This window comes from Onychomys torridus, chromosome 21, assembly GCF_903995425.1.
Source record: "Onychomys torridus chromosome 21, mOncTor1.1, whole genome shotgun sequence".
Taxonomy (NCBI): Eukaryota; Metazoa; Chordata; class Mammalia; order Rodentia; family Cricetidae; genus Onychomys; species Onychomys torridus.
The window spans coordinates 53,085,088-53,109,246 of NC_050463.1; the positions used below are offsets into that span (position 1 = coordinate 53,085,088).

Consider the following 24,159-nt stretch of genomic DNA (forward strand, 5'->3'; position numbering starts at 1 on the left):
GAGAAATGCTGGAGCTAACAGACATCATAAACCAAATGGACCTAACATATCTACAGAACATTCACCCAAACACAAAAGAACATACCTTCTTCTCTGCACCTCATGGAACTTTCTCCAAAATTGATCACATACTCACACACTAAGAAAGTCTCAACGGTTATAAGAAAATTGAAGTAACTCCCTGCATCTTATCAGACCAGCACAGATTAAAGCTGGATATCAACAACAGAAACAACAGAGAGCTTACAAACTCATAGGAACCAAACAACTCTACACTGAATAAAAAATAGGTCATGACAGAAATTAAAGACTTTCTAGAATTGGACGAAAATGAATGTACAACATACAAAAACTATGGGACACACTGAAAGTGGTTCTTAGAGGCAAGGTCATAGCACTAAATGCCACGTAACAAAACTGGAGATATGTCATATTAGCAACTTAACAGCACATCTGAAAGCTCTAGAACAAAAAGAAGCAAGAACTCCCAGAAAGAATAGATCACATGAAATAATCAAACTCAGGGATGAAATCAACAAAATAGAAAGAAAGAACAATACAAAGTATCAATGAAGCCAACAGTTGGTTCTTTGAGAAAATCAGTAACATTGATAAATCCTTAGCCAAATTAACTAAAAGGTGTGGTGATGTATTGTGTCCCCCAATATATTGTGTATCCTAATAAACTTATCTGAGGTCAGAAGACAGAACAGCCACTAGATAGATATAGAGGCCAGAAAATGGTGGCACACACACCTTTAATCCTAGCATTCTGGAGGCAGATCCAGATTTCTGTGAGTTCAAAGCCACACTGGAAACAGCCAGGCATGGTGACACACACTTTTAATCCAAGGAAGTATTGGCAAGAAGCAGAAAGGTATATAAGGTATGAGGACCAGGAACTAGAGACGATTAAGTTTTTAGGCTGTTAGATCCATTCAGATGAAGACATAGAGGCTTCCAGTTTGAGGAAATGAGATCAGCTGAGGAATTGGTGAGGTGAGGTTAGCTGTGGCTGGTTCTCTTTCTCTGATCTTTCAGCATTCACCCCAATACCTGGCTCCAGGTTTGTTTTTATTAGTAAGACCCTTTAAGATTTGTACTACAAAAAGGCAGAGAATATATCCCAATTAACAAAATCAGAAATGAAAAGGAGGACATAACAACATGTAACCCCTTAAATTGGATGATCTAAAAGAAATTAATGATTATCTTGATAAGTACCACTTGCCAAAGTTAAATCAAGATCAGATAAGTGATTTAAACAGACTTATAAACCCTAGTGAAATAGAAGCAGTCATTAAAATTCTCCTAACAAAAAGAAGCCTATGGTTTTAGTTCAGAATTCTACCAGACTTTAAAGATGATAGAATGACTTGTATGATAAAACTTCAAGTTTTTGAAGAAAGAAATTAAAGAAGATATCAGAAGATGGAAAGATCTCCCATGCTCATGGATTGGTAGGATTAACATGGTAAAAATGGCCATCCTACCAAAAACAATCTACAGATTCAATGCAATCCCCATCAAAATTACAACACATTTTCCTTCAGATCATGAAAGGATAATTCTCAGCTTCAAATGGAGACACAAAATACTCAGGATAGCTAAAACAATCCTGAATAATAAAAGAATTGCTGGAGGGAGATCTCACCATTTCAGACTTCAAGCTGCACTTCAAAAATTCTAGATTTCAAATTGTACTACAAAGCTATAGTAATAAAAACAGCATGGTATTGGCATAAAAAAAGACACATTGACCAATGAGATAGAATTCAAGACCCATACATAAATTTACTCACCTATAGATACTCAATTTAAAAAAAAGAAGCCAGAAATACACAGAAGAAAGCATCTTCAACAAATGGTGCTGGTCAAACTGGATGTCTACATTCAGAAGAATGCAAATAGGCCGGGAGGTGGTGGCACACGCCTTTAATCCCAGCACTCAGGAGGCAGAGGCAGGAGGATCTTTGTGAGTTTGAGGCCAGCCTGGTCTACAGAGTGAGATCTAGGAAAGGTGCAAAGCTACACAGAGAAACCCTGTCTCGAAAAACCATTTAAAAAATGCAAATAGATCTATACTACCCTACACAAAACTCAACTCCAAATGGATTAAAGTCCTCAAAGTAAACCAGATATCTGAACCTGATAGAAGATAATTAGAGGATGGCCTTGAATTCATTGACACAGGAGATGATTTTCTGAAGAGAATACCTACTGCCCAGGCACTGAGATCAACAATTAATAAACAAGAACTCATGAAACTGAAAAACTTCTGTAAGATAAAGGACACCATCATTTAGATAAAGCATAAGCCTACAGAATAGGAAAGGATTTTTACTAACTTCACATCCAATGGAGGACTAATATCCAAAACATATAAAGAAGTTAAGAAAATGATATAAGAAAATCCCAAATTATCCAAGTAAAAAATCAGATCTATACAGAGAATTCTCAATAGAGGAAACTCAAATTACTGAGAAAAACTTGAGGAGTCAACATCTTAGCCGTCAGGGAGATGCAAATCAAAACTCCTTTGAGATTCTATCTTGCACCTGTCAGAATGGCTAAAGTCAATAACACAAGTAACAGCTCATCCTGGCAAGGATGTGGAGCAAGGGGAACACTCATCCATTGCTGGTGGAAGTGCAAATTTGTATGGCATTCTTAAGAAAAATGGGTATCTATATACTTCAAGATCCAGCTATACCACTCTTGGACATATCCCCAAAGGACACTTCATCCTGCCACAAGGACACTTGTTCAGTCCTGTTCATTGCTGCTCTATTCATAATAGCCAGAAATTGTAAGCCAACTAAATCAACAGAAGAATGGATAAAGAAAATGTGGCATATTTACACAATGGAGTATTATTCATCTATTAAAAATGACATCATGAAATGTGCAGGCAAATGGATGGAACTAGAAAAAAAGTCATCTTGAGTGAGATAATCCAGACCCAGAAAGATAATTATATCTATTCATTTATAAATTGATATTAGCCATTAAATAAATGATAAACAAGCTACAATCTGTAGACCCACAGAGCTTAAGTATAGAGAAAGGGCCTAGGGGGATACATGTATACATGTATCTTTCTGGGAGGGGAAATGAATACAAGTTTGTAGGTGGAATGGGTGTTGGGAGGATGAAAACAGGAAAATCAGGCAGGCAGGGAGAGGGGAGACTGGGTTGAGGGAAGAAATATGGACAGAGACAGCTAGAATTAATTGAGAGGCATTTAAGGGATGGTACAGAAACCTAGTGCAAAGCAAACTTCCTAAAATATGTGAAGGCAATCCTAATGAAGTCTCCAAATGATGAGGGGGATGGAATCCCACTGGCCATCTCTTGTCTTCAAAAAGCTTCTAGTGTGGTGGCTTTGTGATATGTAATTGCGTTGTTTGCCAAAGGGGTTCCATAGAAATCCCCAAACACCCAGGTTGTTGCCAAGACAAGATGTTCATCTCCACAAACTGACAACAAGACCCTATTGCTGAAGACAACACACCACTCATTGAACATGGAGAGATCAAGCTGGTGTCTATATAGAACCTTCACACAAAAGTTTTTGGGTCTTTCCTGTGGTGTGTAGGCTATCAAAAGAGAAAAGTAAACACCAAGCCTGACACAAACCCTTTGATCCACAACCTGTTCTGCCTTCAAAAAATGCTAGGGCACTGGTGGCACAAAGCCTGTGGGACTAACCATCCAATGTCTAATTTGACTTAAGGCCCACTCCAAGAGATGGAACCCATACCTGACACTGCTTGGGTGATCAAGAACCAGAGACTAGATATCCCACAGCTTTAGAGTAAAACCAAATACTGTTTTGTTTTGTTGGTTTTTTGTTGTTGTTGTTGTTTTAAAGTAGTTACAAATGACTCCTAGTGGTATTCTGCTGTATGGATCAATTCCCTATTGAGCCATCATCAGAGGAATTTCCTCCAGCAGCTGACAGGAACAAATACAGAGACCCATAGCCAGATACTCTGCAGAGAGAAAGAGATCTTTGAACACTCACCTCTAAATAGGATGTATCCACCAAATCCCTCCTCTCAGAGCTCAGGGAACCCCACAGAAGAGGAGAGGGAAAGTGTAAGAGCCACAAGGGATGGAGGTCACCAGGAGAACAGGGTCCTCTAAATCAACTAAGGAAAGCTCAAACTCACTCAGAGAGGCTGAAGCAGCAAGTACAGGGCCTGCCTGCATAGGTCTGTACCTATGTGCACGCACGCGTGTATTATAGCTTTCAGTTTAGTATTTTATGGGACTTGGAGCATATGAACATGTGGGGCTCTGGATTCTTATGCATTCTCTTGGTGTTTTTATTTTTGTTGGTTTACCTTGTCCAACTTTGATGTGATAGTTTTTTGTTTTATCTTACATTTTGTTATTTCTCAGAAGCCTGTTCTTTTCTAATGAAAAAAAAAAAAAACAGAAAGGGAGTGGATTCAGATGGGAGGGGAGGTGGGAGGAACTTGGAGGAATAGAGGGAGGGAAAACTGTAATCAGGATTTATTATATGAGAAAAGAATCTATTTTCAATAAATGGGGGGGAAGGAAAATTGTTATCTGGATATATATACCCTTAGAATACAGAACTGTAGTGAGGTGATTTTTTTTGCATGTGTGATGTGTGTGGATGCATATGTGTATGCAGTTGCATGTGTGAACAGTGGTTTACGTCAGGGATTCATTTCTATTCCTCTCCATCTTATATGTTGAACAGGGTCTCTTGTTGAACCAATGCCCCACTATTTTGGGTAGTCTAGAAAACTATCCAGTTTGCCAGTTCATTCTAGATATTCCCTTGTCTCTGCCCCTTTGAGCTTGGGGTTATAGATGAGGTGCCACATTCATCTGGCATTTACACAGACTCTGGGGATTCAAATCCAGTCCTCGCCCTGTGTGGCATGCACCTTACAAGTGGAGCCATCCCCCTAGGCCAGGCAAGTGATTTTTAAAATCTTCTGGAGTGTTTCAACACTGATTTTCCTTATCTTCACTCTTGTGGATAGACATTGTACCCTTCCTTTGTGTGACTAAGATGCTCTGAAGAGGGGTAGCAGTTATGAGTTACAAAGAACTGTTTGAAATTACCCCAGAGGGGAAAGGCTTCATCGTTTGACTGTCTGCTGCTTTACCTACAACATTCCAGAAAGTCTAGTTAGCAACAAGCCATGATGCTCCAAGGAGGCTTGATGACTTGTATATCTGGAAAGACAGTGAGTGGGAAACAACTCTATTATTAATACTTTATTGACAACTAACCCACCAGCTGGCTCGATTTGCAAAGGTAGGTGTTGGAGTAGTGCTTTTAATTAGAAACATGATTTGTTACAGTCAGCTGTTCCTCACTGGATCTCCATAAAGCACAGCTCTCAGGGTGGCCCTATTTCACCCCGTCAATACTAACATAATGTTCACATAGCCTCACTGTAATTTCTTTCCTGGTTGGCTTTTCTATTCCAACAGTTCACTAGGAGGTCTTAGGTGCGCAAGAACACTGGGTTGTTGCTGTGGACACACAGTGTGTCAGTGGGGATCAACTGTTTCAGAAGACCCCAGGTGGACAGTGCTGAGTACCTCTTGCTGCTCTGGAGCCCTTGGGCTGTGGGGGACCACACAGAGACACCTGTCAGCAGGTGCTGAGCCTCCATCCTCAGTGGGTTCAATGTATCACCCTGCATTTATCTTTAGTTCTCCCTTTATTAGGCTTGGATTAATGATGGCCATTATTGACAGCAGCAATAAGCAGAAACATTTCTGAAAGTGCTTTTCAGGAGCCTTATTTCCGTCATAGTGCCAGTGACCAGGACTTAGGCACAGGCATCAGGCACTGCAGTCTTCTCAGCGTTCCCCATTCTAACTAGGAAGAAGCCATACATCTCCAGCTGAATAGATAACATGAAGCTACTATGCTAGAAAATGTCATTGGGTTTGTTTTTCTGACCATCTACCCAGCCCCAACACATAGGGGAAAGTAGCAGAATAGCCCTGGGTCAGATATGAGATTAGCTTTGATCTTCACTTCTACATGCATGTTGCTTTCTTAGCAGTAAGGTGGAATTACATGGTAGGGGGATGGTGGCTGTTTTGCATGGGGCAGGCACACAGAGTAAGTAGCTCAGCACATCTTAGCAGCCATGCAGTCCTAGGGTGGTCCAAGGGGTTCACTATACTTCGAAGCTGGTCTGGAGGAGTGAGGAAGCTCTGATCCTGATTAGAGGGATCTCTGGCAAGAGCTGCTCTACTGGAGAACATTAAACCATCCTAGAGGTGGGCTTGTCATTGCTGTCGTCAAGAAGCACATGGGGATCTCTCAGAATGAGGGATGTGCTTTTATGCAGTTGGTGTGAATGTGACCTTCAAGAGTTTTAGAAATATATCTTCTGGAGCCACTAGTACCTAAGTGATGGTCTCAGAGTCCTACAGGACACCAGCATGTCCCACCACACCAATAGGAGTTGTTTCAATTTCTAATACCTAGTTCCACATTAAGTGATATCTTCTTTGAATTCTAAAGCGTGATTTACATTTTACACAGGCTTGTATTTCTAACAACTGTTCTCTAAAGCAGCTTAACTATCAATGCATAGACTTTCCCCAAAGGGGTTGATTGTGTTAATTCCTCCTAGGAAAGCTCCACAATTTCATAAGTTTATGTTAAAACACAAAGGAAAGAAGTATGGATTAAAGGTGCCTGCAAATGTGTGCCCACAGACACACATGTAGGAAAAGGTCTCAATGTGCATACAGAAGTTGTCAGGCTTCCCTAGAACATCCCACCTCCTGCTTGCTAGTCCTTCTGGAATGGTCCTAATTGAAGCTGTCAGTTATTAGGAGTTAGGAACCTATTTCACAATGTGTTTGGAAGGCAAACTCAAAGTTTAATTTAACTATTAGGGGATGACTATAGAAAGTTGTAAAACAAATTACATTCTATGTGCAGATGGAATTGGGAGTTCTATGGTAACAGACAAATCCATCAAATTTTCTTTTCAGAGTTTGTCACTTCCACTAAGAATGATTTCTGAGTCTTTACTCTGTATGAAACAGAAAATGTCCTCCATGAAGAGTGAATATACAGATCAGCACTATAGGGAAGTTGACATGCTGGCCCTTAGTAGGGTCCTGCAGACCATGGCACATATCTTTGTGTAGGAGGTATAGTTGGCAAGCTTGTCTACTAGGCAAAGTTTAGAGTCCCTCAAGTCAACTCTGGTGAGAGAGTGATAAGACCACAAGGGACCTGGTCATCAGTGCTCATCACATGCTTTCCAGAGGCTGAACTATAGTATCCTGAGGTCAGTCAAGTCAGCCACTGACTGCGGGAACCCTCCAGGACAGCTCTCCTTGGAAACACATGCTGAATTACACTGGGGCATTTTGAGGCTCATGCCTGGGGCCAAGAACAAGGAGGTTAGATGCTGAAGAGTCACTTCATGGTGACAAGTCATAGCAGACATTACTGGGACCCAGAGGACATGCATGACTGGTAGAATGGGTCACATTCTCATCCATATTCTTTTCCAGAGGCCAAGCCTTGGGCATGATATCACAGGGATGGAATTCATGCTCTGTCTTGCCCAGTCCTCATCTGTTACCATCCTTGTTGAATGGGTCATATTGCATCCTCCAGGGCTAAGCTTTGGATCTCAGGCTGTACTCTAAGAAGTGCTATACATATCTGCATCTTGCAGGGGAGGGCTCTTGACCCCACTCCCACTATTTCTTCACTTTCCTTAGAGATCCACATGTCCCTTCTTTCCAATTTAGTTTAAGTAGAAGGATGCTTCCCAAGGTAGGTAGACATCTCTACTCCCAAAAACTACTCAGAAGGAATTACAGTTCCCTAGTCAGGGAATTGTGGATTATCCAAGCAAAGAAAGTCAACCAAACAGCTGCAAGCTCTCATGAACATGGGTTGTTGTGTAATCTATTTCTGCTACAAGGGCTGCCTTCCCTTCAGCTCTTGGGGGTTCTTATCCCTTCTCCATGCTCTGGGAGGCACTTGTTTAACACAATATTTGTAATATGGTATCTGTTTCATCAGACTGCATGTTTACATCCTGAGGGCAGAGGCGTGGTTCTGAACTGTATCATGCTTGGGATCCATCCCTCTGCAGCACCCAGCATATATGAACATGTTGTGTTTCACAATGGCTGCTCAGCATCTTTACCTGTTCTGCTACTGCCTGGAAGAATACTTCCTTCTCTCTACCCTTCATTGTGAACCCTTTGCCTGTTTAAATATATCAGAGGCTTCTACATTTGGTTGGATTTTACGTAGTTTGCTTTCCTTTTTCTAAATACTCTCTTGGAGACTTTTTTTTTTTTTTTTTTTTTGGCCAGAGCTGAGGATCAAACCCAAGGCCTTGTGCTTTCTAGGCAAGTGCTCTACCACTGAACTAAATCCCCAACCCTGAGACTGGTTTGGTTTTTTTAATTAATTAATTTTTAATTTTTTAATTTTTATTTATTTATTTTTTTTGAGCTGAGGATCGAACCCCGGGCCTTGTGCTTGCTAAGCAAGTGCTCTACCACTGAGCTAAATCCCCAACCCTGAGACTGTTTTTAAAAGATGAAAAACCCCACATTTCCTACTGGTGGGTTCTGAGCAGTATGGTATTGGGGTTAGGAAGCAGACATGGTTCTATGAACCCTGGGGGTTAAAAACAGCTACCACTTCCCAGGGCTTGATGACTATAGCTGAAGGTTCCTGCTAATAAACACTAGTAGAGGGAAAGGCTCAATAATAAAATGACAGCAAGGGTAGGAGAAAAAGCCTCCATGGGTGGGTAGAACACACCCAGGTCTGAGAAACAATTCTGAAAGGTAACTGTTGGATTGAAAGGCTGAGAATTTAGATATCTTCTGTAGACTCAGAAACTCTCTAAGTAGGCAGTTCTAGGTTTCTAAACTAGCTGAGGTAAGCTTCCAGATAAGTGGTATTTAAGGGCTGTGTTTTCAGGGAAGGGGAAATGCTGCTGCAGCCAAGTGACTAAAATGAAGCATCTCTGTCATGGAAGGTGTTGACCTTATGGCAGTGGGGTAGACACCTGGAGTTTTCTAGGGGCCAGCAGCAATCAGACCAGTAAGAACTTACCAACAATCAGAATTAGATTGCCTATAAAGTCATGTTCATGGGTAATGGTAATTGGAGGAGGGTTCTGCTTCATCTCATTTCTCACAGCCACCTGACCTTAGTTTCTTGAGTGGAAAAAGCCAGTGTCCAAGCGGTGATTCTTTGTGGTAAGATCCACACTGGCTTCTTGCATGTGACTTAGGTCTTTGTTTCTGTTGGATCCTGTCTGTTTTTCTAGAAGGGGTAAGACCTCTGTGATCAGTGTGTACCCTCCTTCCCCTAATTACTAGGATCCAGCAATAAGTTCTCACATGTATGAGGCTCCTTGGTTCATGATCAGGCTCTACTGGAATTCAGCATGTGAACATTCATGTTTGAAGTACATTGAATATCATCTATGTAGACACACACAAAGCTCCTCTCAGTCCTTACTACGAGTACCACACAATTTACCCAATAAGGGACTTACAGGTAAGATGATGGGTGAGAAGCCCCTTTTGATGGTGAGCGTTGATCATCAACCTGACAGAATTTAGCATCATCTGGTAGACAAGTCTCTGAGAATGCCTGTGGAAGATTATATTGATGTGGGAAGACCCATCTTAATTGTGTGTGATCCTTAGGCAGGGGATCCTGGATGAAATAAAGTGGAGGAAGGCAGCCAAGTACAAACATTCAGTGTTTTCTTTCACGACTGTGGTTATGATGTGAGAAGCTGTTTCAGGATGACACACTGACTTCCCCACAATGATGTAGTCCAGAACTATAAGTCAGAATAAAAATTTCCCCCTTAAATTGTTTTTGTCAGGGTACTTTATCATAGCAACAGGAAGAGAAAGCTAAGGCGACCTCCGCCTGACCCACTGGAAGAAATAGGATAGCAAGCAGTAGTGTCTATTCTAACAGCTGAAAAATGAGAGGATACATCAGGTGAATTCTCTAGAGGCAGGATCATGAAGTTTGGGCCAAGGCTAGGAGTAATTTCCAGAGGGACCCTTCAGTTACACACATGGTGGAACTCTGGGCTGGAAAAAGATAGGCTGTGAAAATGTGACCAGGGGCTGGATATACAGCAGAGAGACACAAGACCAGCACAAGCTCTGGAGACAGAGGCTAAAGTTTGACCAAAGCTGAATTCGCTGGGAATCTGGAAGTAACACCCCAAGAGGGAAACATCCTGCTATTGCCTGGGCAAGTAGTGATCTGGGAACTAAGAAGTACACTGCTGAACTCAGGATAGGTGTGCCAAAATCAAGACAAGAGGAGTGACTTGATATTAAACTACATGGTGACTGCAGAAACAGAATCTTCAGAGGCAGCTAGAGTCCCGATGAGAGGAAACTGCCAGGTGAAACATTAAGTAATGGTGTGGGGTATGGTCACATTAATACCTTGAATGTAGAAACTCAAGCCAGGGAAACAAGATCATCCAGAACATGTGGAATAATAACCAGTGGAAACTACCTCACATCAGTCCGTACCGAGTGTTGGGAGAACTCAAGAAAGGGCTGACATCTACTGGCAGCCAAGCAGAAACAACCCAAAAGATTCTTCAGAATGTATAAGTGTCTCCTTCAAGGGGCTTCCTGCAGGTAGTGTCTCTTGTCCATATTAACTCCACACACTTCTTGTGTGGAGCTCTACTCAACCATGACATGCAGTGCCATGTATCATTAAGGCAGGATTATGGGCCCCATAGTATAGGGGTGCAGGATTGGGAGAGGGTAAAGGAAAAGGTTAAAATTGATAAACATGAAGAAAGTAATCCAAATATTGACTTGAGTAAGTGGCTGGCTGGACTAGGTGGGATGCCCCAGAAAAATACACTGAGCTGAGATCTTACTCTGAAGCCAAGTGAAGTCAAGATCAGGGAGTAGGGGAGCCTTTGTGATGGTTTTTGTTTAACATTGGGCCCATACATGAAGGGAAGCAAGAGCTACATGCCACAGGACCTGATGCCTTCTGGCAGATGGCCAGACTCTTACATTAGTCAAGGTTGGTGTGAGGAAGCAGAAAGTCCTGGTAATACACTAGAGACAGGTAGGAGATTTGAAGACATCAAGAATGCTGTCTAAGCATGTGGATTAAGATATTAGGTGAGGGTAATCCATTCTATGATTTTAGAAGATAAGAGTGAGACAGAGCACAGAAGTTTACCTCTGCTGTCTCTATCTGTAGTGCAGGGCAGCATGAGGATAGAAATGCCAAGTAGCTAGCGTGTGTGAGAATGGAGCAAAGAGAGGCATGGCTGGTCACAATTCATGGATCTAGAGCCTACTGCATGATGGCTTGTAGTCATGATCAAGCCATGAGAGGCCCATGACTGGTAGAGGGTCTTCACACAGTACCTGTTGTTGCAAGCACCTGTGATGGGTCGGTACTTATTTGCCAGGCATGTATCAGGACATCTTGGAGGCAGCATGAACGGCAAGCATCCTGACAGGTTGGCAATTGTGCCCAGAAGGTCTGCTGATAGGGCATCTACATAACAAGACAGGCCAGAGTGTGTGTGAGATCAGTACTTTTCCAACTGTGTGCCAACCATAGCTTCAACATCTGCATCAGGACTCCCTGTGTAGACTCCGTCGCCATTCTGAGAAAACCGCCCTCTTCTTCTCAGTCACGTACACTTTCATTCAATCCCCTCGAGCATCTTCATTGTTAGGAGCATGGGAGTTTTGTCTACTTTTGTGCTTTGTGATGATTCAGAAAAACATCCTGAGAGCCATGCAGCTCCAAGAAGAGAAGCCAGTAGGCTTACTACTTAGAGTTGTCACCCATTCATAGCATATATCACTGGGGCCAACTCATTATAGCTGCACAACAAAAACATTCCCATTTCACAATTATCCAGCGCATCACGAGAATACTAAGACAGGATGTCTATCCTCCTGTACAAACTTGCCTCGGGTTACCTTGCTAATAGTGGTCACTCCTTCCTCTATAAAAGCCTTTGTTTCTTTTCTCCTATTGATTATTTCCCTCTTATAAACTTCTCTAGATTAGAGCCTTCAGATGCAATCTCTTTGGTTTATGTTTACTGTTTTTCTTACCAATTTTGTCACTGTTTATGTTATTCAACAAATCAAGATGAAGAGGCTTGCAGATAACCCTACAAAACTTGGGTGGCTGTATACTAATGAAATTGAGATACTCATTAGAACAGTGGTTCTCAGCCTGTGGGTCATGATCCCTTTCACGGGGGTCACATATCAGATATCCTGCATAACAAATATTTACACTGTGATTCAGTAAGCAAAATTACAGCTATGAAGTAGTAGCTAAAATAGTTTTATGGTTAGGGGTCACCACAACGCAAGGAATTGTTTTAAAGGGTTTCAGCATCAGGAAGGCTGAGAACCACTGCACTAGAAGATAAATCCAACAGTAATGGACCTTGTTTTCAAACAGAAGAGAAACAGAGCAAGCATCTCAACAGTGAGTATTCCATAGCAAGCCTCGGGGAACAGTAAGTAAACTGAGCAGAATTTGCTTCCAGCTGTGTGAGGGCTGTGTGTCCCCTATTTTACAGAGCATAGCAAATGCAATTTTGTTAAAAGACTCAGAGGTTCAAATTTTTGTTAGTCAACAATCCTACATTCAGAAACATCTGGTCCCTCTACCCAGGGCACTTACTGTTTGTTTACGCTGGTGTGTGATATTTTGTTTGTGTTCTGACAAATAAAGCTTGCCTGGAGATCAGAGGGCAGAACCAGCCACTAATTAACCATAGAGGCCAGGCAGTGATGGCACACACCTTTAATCCAGCACTTGGGAGGAGGAAGCAGGAAGATCAGGAAGTTCAAGGCCACCTTGGGCTACAGGAGACTAAACTAGCCTAAAAGAGAAACTGAGCTGGGCAGTGGTGGCTCATGCCTTTAATGCCAGTACTAGGGATGTGGAGACAGGATCTTGGCTGCCCATTCAATCTGAGGATTCGATTAGTAGAGGTAAGAACTTTCTAGTGGCTGCTGCTCTGCTTCTCTGATCTTTCAGCTTTCACTCTCAATATCTGACTCTGGGTTTTTATTATTAAGACTAGTTTGGATCTTACTTCATTATGCATTTGTGTTAGGAAGTCTATTTGGATTGGTTCACCTTCCTTTTTATATCTTAAAATGTTCTGGAGTGGCTAAGTCTATTACTTAAATAAATTTAAAATACCCTTTAGGGTATTCAGTTTCACATTATGGTCTGTCATCCCAATGTGCTCTCACTCTGGTCTGGGCTGAGAGCCTTGCAAAATGAAAGCAGGAGTCAGCAAGCTCCCATCCTTGGGCTGGGTCACCCCATATCACTTCTACCACTGTCTGAGCTGATGTCATTGCTGGGTAGGGACCAATGTCCTTAGAAAGGTCTTTCAGCTATGTGGTCTGAAACAAAACTCTTTTAGGAATGACTTTTTGGTTGCTATAAAAATCAATTAAACATAACTATTCAGTGTAGGATCTGAGACTTGTGATTGATCCCGGTTTAAAAGGAGTTCATCGTATCAGGCAAAGCAGCACTAAATTAACATGTATCAGAGATCAAGTAGCTCACGGCACTGTATCCAAAATAAATCTCACTGAGCTTGTTAAAAGAAAGCAGATTTTCTGAGTGTGGCTTCATAGAAGTAATGATGCATCTCTGGGCTGTGCCTGCATTTGCTTCAGTATCTCAGGTCCACAGAGGTTTTGATCTGAGGTGGCTCATGCTTTCTTCCACTGTGCTCTACAGCAGCCACCATGTGAGCAGCAAGAGACTGCAGACTCACCTCATTTTTGGAAAGCCCATGAGGCGGTCACGTTCCTTGAGTAACTAAGTCCGAAGGTCCTGGCTACAAACTGGGAGCTGAAGCTCCTGTCCAGCCCTCTGTTTGCTGTGACAAGACACAACTGGAATGAATATTTCCTCAGAGAGCTCCTATGAGTGAATGTGTTCCCCATGTTTCACTAGGTGGGAGGCTACAGGAAAATTCCCAATTTATTTTAGACCACAAAATGCATGTTTCTCTAAATAGGATTCAAATACCAGAGGAACTGTATTTCTCAGAATAACACAAATAAGAAATTGTGTGTGGGTTTAAGCAGAGGCAGTGGCATGTGGCCATTTACCTGTGAAGAACTGTGATTGTTCACGTTTCAAGGCTTGTATTGATGTTTCCATGATCTCTGCTGCTCGGGAAACAGTCCCACTAGTGGACTCTGGCAGCTTGGAGAAAGAGAGAAGCTGGGTTGGGGGAAGGATTTCCCTTTTCTTGAGGTTCCTAGAATAAGGAGATATACGTTAACTGGGGCTGGAGAGGCAGCTCAGCTGGCAAGAATACTTGATGAACAAACATGTAAGTACTCAAATTAGATCTCCAGAACTTATGGAAAAATCTGGGCATGGTGAAATGTGCCTGTAATCCCAGTGCTTGGGGGGTTGGTAGAGACAGGTAGATCTCTTGGGCACCTTCCAACGTAGCCTAGCTGGTGAGTCCCATATATTCCAATGAGAGAACAAGTCTCAAAATATATGTAATTTTTGTAGAAGGCTCCTGAGGTTCATTTCTGGCCTCCTCATGTGTGTGCATGTGAACCTGCACACAGATATCCCCCCACAAACTCCCCCATCACTAACACATATCACATATACATGTACACCAATAAATAGAACACTTATTGAGTGACTGCACATACCAGACAATGCACCAAGGGGCTTACAAAGACAACGACTAGATGGTTCTGAACCACAGAATTGCTGGGGTCCGTAAAAGGGTAGAACAGAAACAGAGTATCAATATTGGGTGCTGAAGAAAACAGCCAATCATTTCTCTTTAAGAAGCACCCCTATCTAAATGATCTTGATTCTCTTGAACAGTTCTTTGGTTCTCATCAACACCTGGGCCGGGCAGTCACCGCAGAGCAGAGTATCTCAGCTGTAGTGGGGAGGAACATCAAATCAACCACCCCCAGAGTCTGAGTGTCTGAGGCCGGGCAGACCCCTGCAGCTGGCACAAATGTCCTTTCCCGCTCTTGGTTGTCCCAGATGGACACAAGTTTATATCACTGTGGCTTTGGGGGAAACAATCCAGCCTTCTTTTCAGTTTTCTCATACTGTGATTAAATGGAATGTTTATATTTTCCATTTATTATTAATAGCCTAAAATGCATACTGCTCTCTGAGCAAACGTCATGTTTCAGGTGCGTCAGTGTGGCTGCATCACAGTATAGCCTGAAAACATGATAAAAGAGGCCACTTGCTCTTATTACAGAACAAAACCAGTTACTTCAGGTGACTGACAGTGTCTGCTGTAATCATTTCCACATCTCTGTGTATATCCAAACAGCGTGCTGCTCACCCCCAAATATGCAATACAAGTAAGACTTAAAAACCTCAGGACATAAATACTATGATTATGACAGTTTTGTAGGTGGGGAATTTAACATTTAACTCATGTAAGGTGAGTAACTTTTACAAAGTAGGTATGAGTGACAGCAGCATGTTGAAATACACACACACACAGACACACGCACACACGCGCACACACACATGCGCGCACACACACACACACTTTGGGAACCACAAAAGCTTCCTAGTGAAATCTAAGCTTGCTTTACACAGCAGGCCTGCATTAGGGGATGGCTTGAACATGTGCACGGTCACCAGGTGCCTGGGATGGTCTGCACTTGGCTGCACTGTGGGGAGGGCTTTTTGCTCTACCCCTTGGCATTCCTTTAAAAGCCTTTTAGTAGAGACAGAAGGGGCTGGTGGTTTTGACCCAGGCCCTCCCAAGGCTATCCTGTGTTTATGCCTCTCTCCTCTATATTTCTATGTACATATTCCTCATTTCTCCCTGGGGATACCCTGGGAGAAAAGTGGGATCATTCCCCCCTATCACTTGTACTGGAAATGAGTGACTCTGTCTACCAATGTCCATGATATAAAATATGATTTATCAAATACTTCTATTTTTTACTTATCCACATATTTGTAAAAGATCCAATGAAGTCCTGAGCCTTGAGGAGACAGGTTATTCAACATGCAAACTAAGACATGAATTGATCAAAGCTCCATGGGAACTGACAGAGGCCAGGAGACCCCAGTTCAGAGGTGGAGGTCACTGTCTCTCGTCACTAGCAGGGCTGTATCTTCCTGAGATGCTAATGGTAGACAGGAGCATGGCCTCTAAAGACAGAGACATTTCTCGATTTGCGCAAAGGACATTGCTAACAGGGAAAATGGGGTGTCTTAATGTTGGTATTTTGAGCACCCCTTCTGATGTTCATCTTTGTAAACGGGCACATATTTTGGGTGCAGGGTGATTTGTCTTTCTCTTAGTGGTTGATGAACTCTTCCTGACTGCCCTTTGCTGCCTTGAGGGGAAAAACCGTCAGTCTAACAGCCAGCTGGCTATCACTATGACAGAACCAGCCATTGAATACCCCAATGGACACTGCAGCATGGGAAACAAGGAGCCCAGGTGGTCTGTCCTGGGCCTTTTGCTGCCATGAACCCTGTCTGCCTCCTCAAGGAGCACGTCTGATGTTCTAGCAGAAAAACTGCTCAGACTGGTGCTGGGGCTAAAGACTGGAACGGGTCTAAAACCCAAGCCTTGATGTCTGTGATTGGTGCTAGGGAGGGGCTGAGCATCCAGCTGCCTGACTGCCCAGGAAGCAGATGATCAGTCTGAGAGCAGCTAGGGTAGGAAGAGCAAAGCAGAAGAAAAGATGAGGAGGGAGTGGAGAGTTCAGATAAAGGAAGGACAAGGGTGTAAGAAGCCAGAGATGAGAACATGTCAGCCACAGTTGATGGAATATTCTCAGGGAGCTGTCAATTAGGGTCTTAGACCCTAGCTTGAGAGCTGTAATACTAGTCTCTGCCAAGGGCTAAATTTCTAAAACTCCAGGCCTGGTAGGTACTGGTACACTTGTAAGGCTAAGGGCCCTTATACCTGAGACTCACAGGGACTGTAACACTGGCGGGCACCACTTTCTGATGCTTCTACATGGCTACTGCTGTTGTTCTCTGCAGCCAAACAGGGAAATGAGAGCAACTGGAGTGCTTCCCCTTGCCCGCCCAGGATTCCTATCTGGAGAGCAAAAGAACCCCTGGCCTGTTGATTGGTGATGCCAATACCCTGCTCTGTTCTGAGGTAGACAGCCACCAGCAACAGTCTTCTCTGGTACCTTGACCCCTAGACTGGGCATTCTAGTCCTCACAGCTTGCTGATGAGAGCAGTCATTATCATGGACCAGTGCCTCTATATTCCTCTGGTTTGTCCCCTTATCTATCACACAGCCCTTCAAGAGGACTGGTCCTCCCTGGCAGATTATCTCCCTTCATACCCAGCCTGCCATGCACTGTGATCTTAGGGGCTCGATGAAGTGTTTGTATCAATTGCCCAGTCAGCTGTCCATCTGCTGCTGCCCCTAGGGAGCAGAATAGGCAGCTCCATGTGTTAACCCTCCAATCACAGTGCATGTCTCCAATCATTGTGTAGGGCTCATTAACACTCCAGCTGCAGAGACTGGAAGGGTATTCAACGATGGGCGTGTGTCCTTATATTTGCAGAAGGATACTTTACACTCACATTTCAGGAGCTCTGTTCAGCTGGCTCAGCATTCCTCATGTGAAAAGCCGAGGAGAGCCATATATCAGATTTATGTTCTCTTTAGTCCCCGGGGTGTTTGAGAAGTGGAGAATGCTGCCCAGCAGTGTCATCCTCATTAAACCATCCTGTGCCCTTTGCCTCTCAATCTGCTGCCAAGTGGAACCTGGAATATTTCAGTATTGGCAGACTAAGATGATGTCATCGATCTGAGCACTGATAATCCAGCTGAGTGTATCCTGGAGCCCATGGGCGACTGTGAACTAGAAATTCGCTTTGAATGCTGGAAGGGAGCACATTTGTTGCTCTAGGAGTGGGCCTAGTGGGTGAGGAGGCAATCCTGGCTCTTTGTGCTATCTACAGCTTCCTGTATCCCCAGACCCACTGCCTCTCAGCAGAGAAAAAAATAGGGAAAGTAATCTTATCCACATTCTGAGAGGGAATGAAGGAGGGAGGGAAGGAAGGGAGGGAGGGAGAGGAGAGAGTGAAGGAGGGGAGGGAGGGAGTACAGATGGAGGGAGGGAAAGGAGAAGAGAGGGAGAAAGAAAGGAGAAGAGAGGGAGAAAGGAAGAGATAGAGGAGACTGCCTGGTGACTATATGGATATAAATTTGTTTTGTGCATCTGCAGATACACAAAAGCTAGTTTGAGCCAGGAAAGCTCATCTGCTTGGTCTGATGAGGACTCTTGGTCCAAGAGAATAGAGGCATTAGTGTCTTTACTCTTAAACCCAGAAAGCGCTGGTGAGCATAACTGGTTCCCCACACAGGGGTCTTTGGAGCTACTTCCTACAGTACATCTGATCTAGGTGGCCCAGCAATGACTGGCATAGGCCTTATCCCCTCTTGCCAGCCCTTAGACCTGGCTCTACTTCCTACTGCCAGTTCAGCCTCATGCCCCTTCCTCCCCAAACAGTGCAGCCGGGGGCCTTCCCGCACCAAGAGATCCACACCATGAAACTCTTCTAGGTTTATGAATTCTCTGCTACCTCTCCCACCTCCAGTGGGTAACTCCTCTGGCTCTAAGATTCCCAGGAGCATCCCGTACTACTAAAAACTCTCTGTCTTCCCAGATGATTCCCATCAGTTCATCTAGGGAATATTGTTCCCTCTTTTGTTCACCTTCAATTTTTTTAAATAGTCAAGTAACAATTTGTCTGTAGCCAATGTGGAATAATGAAAACATTTTCTGCCTGGAATAATAGAAATTTGAAGCAAATCAGAAGGTGTCGGGTAATAATTTGTTCCTTGAGGGATGCTGTGACTTTTCACCAACTTCCAATAAAACAATAAGCTTGTGAAGACAAAACCTAGTATGTCTTCTGAAGTTTTCTGAACATCTAACAAGACACCATGATACCATTAGCACATATTTAAAAGCATGATGTCAGGGGCTGGAGAGATGGCTCAGAGTTAAGAGCACTGACTTCTTTTCTAGAGGACCCAGGGTGGATTCCCAGCACCCAGACTGTGTTGTTCATAACTGTCTGTAATCCAGTTCTAGTAGATCTGATACTCTCATCTGGCCAGTGCAGTCACAAGGCATGCATGTAGTACTTAGATATTCATGTGAGCAAAACATGTACACACATACAATAAGATGATAAAACATTTTTTGAAAAATTGAAAGTGAATATATGATATCAGTTGTTTTAGGAAAAGATGACAGGCAGCTTTGGTTCCAGGCTTGAGGTAGTGTCATGGGGACATCCCAGTGCTTAGGCACCAAGCCTGAAGCATACAGCACCCCTTCTTCCTTGATGTGTCCGAATGTTATTCCTGACCAGGCGTCAGACTCTGCCATCATGGCACCCTGAACTATGATACACTACGGGCTTTTGATCTGTGTTTCTCTGAGCTGAGAGTTGGAGACGGAGGATTATTTTTTCATTGTTGCCAACAGCACTGGAATCATGAGTCCTCTCACATGAGCCTCATTTGCAAGAGGGGGTAATGGTGAACACTGTCCCTTACCTCTTCATGGTACTGTAGACTGCATTGTCCACCATGAGCTGGCTCGCTTCCACGACACGGGTAACACGAGACTTCATCATCTTCCCTAGGATATAAAACATGGCACCACTAAAATGGATCCACAGTGCAGTAACTCTGCCAGCTTTAGCTTTCTTCCTCAAGTGCAGATGGACACAATGCCAGTCACATGGTCTCTAGAAATGAATGGATTATTGGGCTGTTCTTGAGCATTAGCATTTATATACAAATGAAACAGATTGTAAAAAGGTAAACTAAGCATATTTCAGACACTGTGTCAGTGAGAGGGCCTATATCATTCAGCACCTGACAGCATCTACCTTTGCCATTTGATGCAAGCAGCAGCAATATGTTGGGAAACAGTTGGAGAATCTGAGACGTTTGTGATCTCAAGTCCCCAAGACACCAGCTTGGGGCACAGTGTCTACTAATTCTCCCTGCTGACTTCTAAATCCACTACCTTGTTATACTCAATTCTCATTTCCATTTCTGAGTCAGCTGTGGTCCTGGATTCACTAGCTGGGAAAAGTACTCATCTTCCAGACACTGTCTGTCTGCTTCCCACCATGATGATCTTAGACTAACCCTCTAAAAACTGTATGTTAACACCCCCCCCCCCCCCCGCACGCCGCCATTTAACGCTTTCTTTTTCTAAGTATTGCCTTGGTTACAGTGTCTCTTCACAGCAATAGAACACTGGCTAAGATAGCATCTGATAGTTTGTCTGGAGTCCAGTGCTGTTGGAGACACTTGAAAATGGGTCTCTTTTCCTTTCACTTCATTAATGCCTTTTTGAGAAGTTCTGTACCTCATAACTGGCTTCCCCTACACTCCCATCACTGAGTGGGAAAAGTGACAGCTGAGACATCTCACCTTCCTTTCCTTCCAGTCTTTTAAAATATGGACCTGCTGGACTGTGCCTCCCTTCACAACACAAAGACCCTGATGAGTAACACTCAGACTCCTTTCTGTGGAATACAAGACCCTAACAATCTACGAGGGCTAGGTTTAGTATCTCAAAGCTCTGGGTGTGATAGCCCGATTTCCCCCTTATTTTAAAAAATACCATCCTCTGGTACTGAGAAATGGCTTAGGGAAGAAGAACATCTGCTATACAGCATTAGGAACTCAGTTCAGATCTCAATATCCATAAAAAAGTCTGGCATGACTTCATGTACCTTTTACTGAAATGCTGCACAGAGCAGGGACAGGAGGATCACTGAGGATTGCCAGTCTAGTTTCAGGTTCAGGGAGAGAATCTGTCTTAGGCTAATGATGGAGAGAGTGGTAGGACTCCTGATGCCCTTTTCTGGCCTCTAGACACACACACACACACACACACACACACACACACGGACACGGACACAAACGCCCTTACATATCTGTGTACATATCCCACCCACCCCCAAACTAGCTACTTAAAACAGGCAACTCATTTTCTCTTCTTTAACAAAATAATGACCCTTTGGGTGGATGCAGAAGAACTTGATCCATTCTTCATGGTGTATCCTGTGCACTGTGAACCTTAGAGAGCTGGGCGCACGGCCTCTATCTAGCGGAGGTTGGACTTAGACGTAGGAGGCATTTGTGTGTGTAAGACCTGAATGATTGACTAGAAGAATTAACTATAAGGCAAAAAAATTTTTTGTGTGTGTATTTACTATTCTGGGGAATAGTAGCTGCCAGTGAGAGAATTTCCTGATACTTACACCTATTAAAATGAAATTTAAGTTAAACTGATCATGCATTGCTTATACTTAAATGCTATATTACAAAATATTTTACCAAATTTTAAAGAAAGGTTTATTTCAAATTTTGTCTTTGAACCAAAGATTTTTATATTGAAAATTTTCCTGCAGAAATACTTTCTCATCTATGATCTTCTAAAATCCCTGTGGGACTGGATAGATTTTAAATTAATTATGTTTTGGATAAAGAGAGATGTCTCGTTTATCTACAACAGAGGAGAGAATCTTCCCCTCTGCCCATCTCAGGTTAACTTTCTGGGGCTGCATAAATTAGACAAAGGAAGGATAAACAAGAGAAAAAACTGGCAGCCAGCAAGCCTTGGTCTGTTTGCTGATGTCTCATGAGAGCTGCCAGAGCTAATTGACAGAGCAGAGCTGAGAAGTTGGCTAGATGGCATGCTCAGGAAAGGAAGAAAAGAGGGAAGGAAGGAGGAAGGGAAGAAGGGAGGGAGAGATGGAGGGAGGAAGAAAAGAGGAAACAGTGGTTGGTGAACAAGCTGTGAGGAGACAGATAAATGGGGAATGCCACTAGGCAGCTGGCAGCTGGGATTGTGATATGGGTTCTGGGATGTCTGTGCCTGACTGGAGACCTGGAGCCTTCTTTCTTTCTTCCCCTCAGGGAGGGGTGAAACACTCTGCAAGTGGATTTTCTGGCCAGCAGGTGGAGACATAGGGCTTCTCTACGACCTGCGGCATGCTCTGTATCTCAAGATCACCCAGCAGGTGCATAGGCTACCCATGACTTGTGGTTGAGGCTAGGACAATGGCCCTGAGAATTTCAACTTGGCCTCTTCTGTTTTTCTATAAGAGCAATCCAAATTCTAGAGCATAACTTGACTTATTCCCTGTCTGGGAGATATCACCTGTCATCTGGCTTTCCACGTGTACCTCCTGAAAGTGCCATCTGCTCTGGGAGGCACACTGGCCTCTAGAATCCCACCCTTTGCATATTCATAGCTGGAATGCAAGAAGTCATTGTACAAGAAGATACTGTGTGTCAGGACAAAGAAACAGGCTATGTAATTCCAAACATGTTCACTAATACAAAGCAAAATGGAATGAAACACAGCAAAGAAACCAAGGTTTCCTCTCCAAAGTCACTGAGGTCCCAGGCTCCTAAGGGCTGCCCTTGGCTACTCAGATCACTTGGCTTTTGCTCACAGCCATGTGTGGATCCTGTTTTGATAGTCTCTGTTTTCAGAAATCTGGTGAACTGGAACAGAGCTCGCCAGCTTTCCTTTTAAACAAACTCCCCCACTAGGCTAGCTTCCCAATCTCAGGATTTGCAGGCAGCTTTCCTGCTCACGCTGCTCATTTGCATCTTATTTTCTTTTCACAGCTACAACTTGCTGCTGAGTTCACCATGCAGATAATTTCGCACGGATCTTAATTTTGCACCAACATTGGAAGCCTGTCTCAGTTTGTAGAGAGGAATACACTGGTCTTCAGGAAGCATGTGCTACCAAGCATTGTCAAGAGATGCTCCGAGCAAAGTTTTCTTAGATTTATAATGGTCGTGGGTATACTTCAGGAGAAAATGAAACCTTTTTTTCATTTTCAGTACTTTATTACTGAATTTCCAGGTGATGAGGACTCTTTTCCTCTGTGTTTCGGAGCCATCTGCCTCTGCACAGTGATGTGTGTGTGTCCTATAGCTTTGCTTCCCAAAGTGCCATTGATGTCACCCAAATGCACAAAGTCACCTCTGCATTGTCATCTTCCAAATGCATTTAATTTTGGCTATGGTAAAATAGACCAAATGAAAACTATGTTTCAAATACATTTTAGCAGTGAATATGTATTGTTTCAAAGGACTGCTGTTTTGTTTTCAGCTGACTAAATAATGTTCATACATCAAAGAATATAAAATTGAACCACTGTGAAGCAAATACTTTTTGCTTGCTTTTGTGTTTGTCTGTGACAGGGTCTTATGAAGTCCAGGCTGGGCTCACTTCAACTTGCCATATATCCAGTGCTAGCCATGAACTCTTAATCCTCCTGCCTAGGTTGAGATGACAGGTGTGCCACCACACCAAAAGAACCTAAAGAGGCAGGGAGATCGCTGTGTGTTCTACATTGTGAGTTCCAGGCTGATGTGGGCTACATACTGAAACCCTGTCTCAAGAAACAAAACAAAATTTTAATGATTTTCTTTTATTTAGTACCAAACCCAGGGCCTCATATATGCCAAGCCAAATGCTCCCTGCTGACCTACACCAGACCAGACGTATAGCCAAAGCTGGCCTTAACCTTGTGATTCTCTTGTTTCATCCTCTTTAGTGTTTGCCTATCGACACATGGCACCACTGCTGGCATATTTTCTAAATAAGAAATTTATGGAATAAATCTGCTTCAAAATATCAGAATGAATGGTAAAATACATTCCAAGTGTACTATCATTGCAAAAGTTGTTTTATACATTATCATATATTATTAAAAATGTAAGCAAGAGAGTTAAATATATTACAGACTTATAAATCATGCCTTTCATACATAGTGAGTTCCAGGCTATGTGGGCTACATACTGAAACCCTGTCTCGAGAAACAAAACAAAACACATGTGAGCAGTGAGTTATAGATAACCCACATCCTGATTTTTGAAAATAACACAATTTCTAAAATTTAAAGCCATGCTGTACAGATGTTTTTATGAACAGCTCACGGGTGCAACAGCTTGGTCTTGACTAGCCTCTCGACCTCTCCCTTTTCCATCTTGTTTTATTTCTCTAGGGCCTTGATTAACTATTAAACA

At 43.0% G+C, this 24,159-nt stretch overlaps 1 protein-coding gene across 1 annotated transcript in view; it reads right to left on the bottom strand.

Annotated features, from left to right (window-relative positions):
- Tpo (thyroid peroxidase) overlaps nt 1-24,159 on the bottom strand; it is a 72,963-nt gene that overhangs the window by 47,027 nt on the left and 1,777 nt on the right. Inside the window, exons 3-5 of the mRNA XM_036171173.1 lie at nt 19,642-19,726; nt 14,191-14,342; nt 11,443-11,575 (exon numbers count right to left, since the gene is read on the bottom strand). Coding sequence (XP_036027066.1) covers nt 11,443-11,575; nt 14,191-14,342; nt 19,642-19,726 — 370 coding nt within the window. The remainder of the gene's footprint in view (nt 1-11,442; nt 11,576-14,190; nt 14,343-19,641; nt 19,727-24,159) is intronic.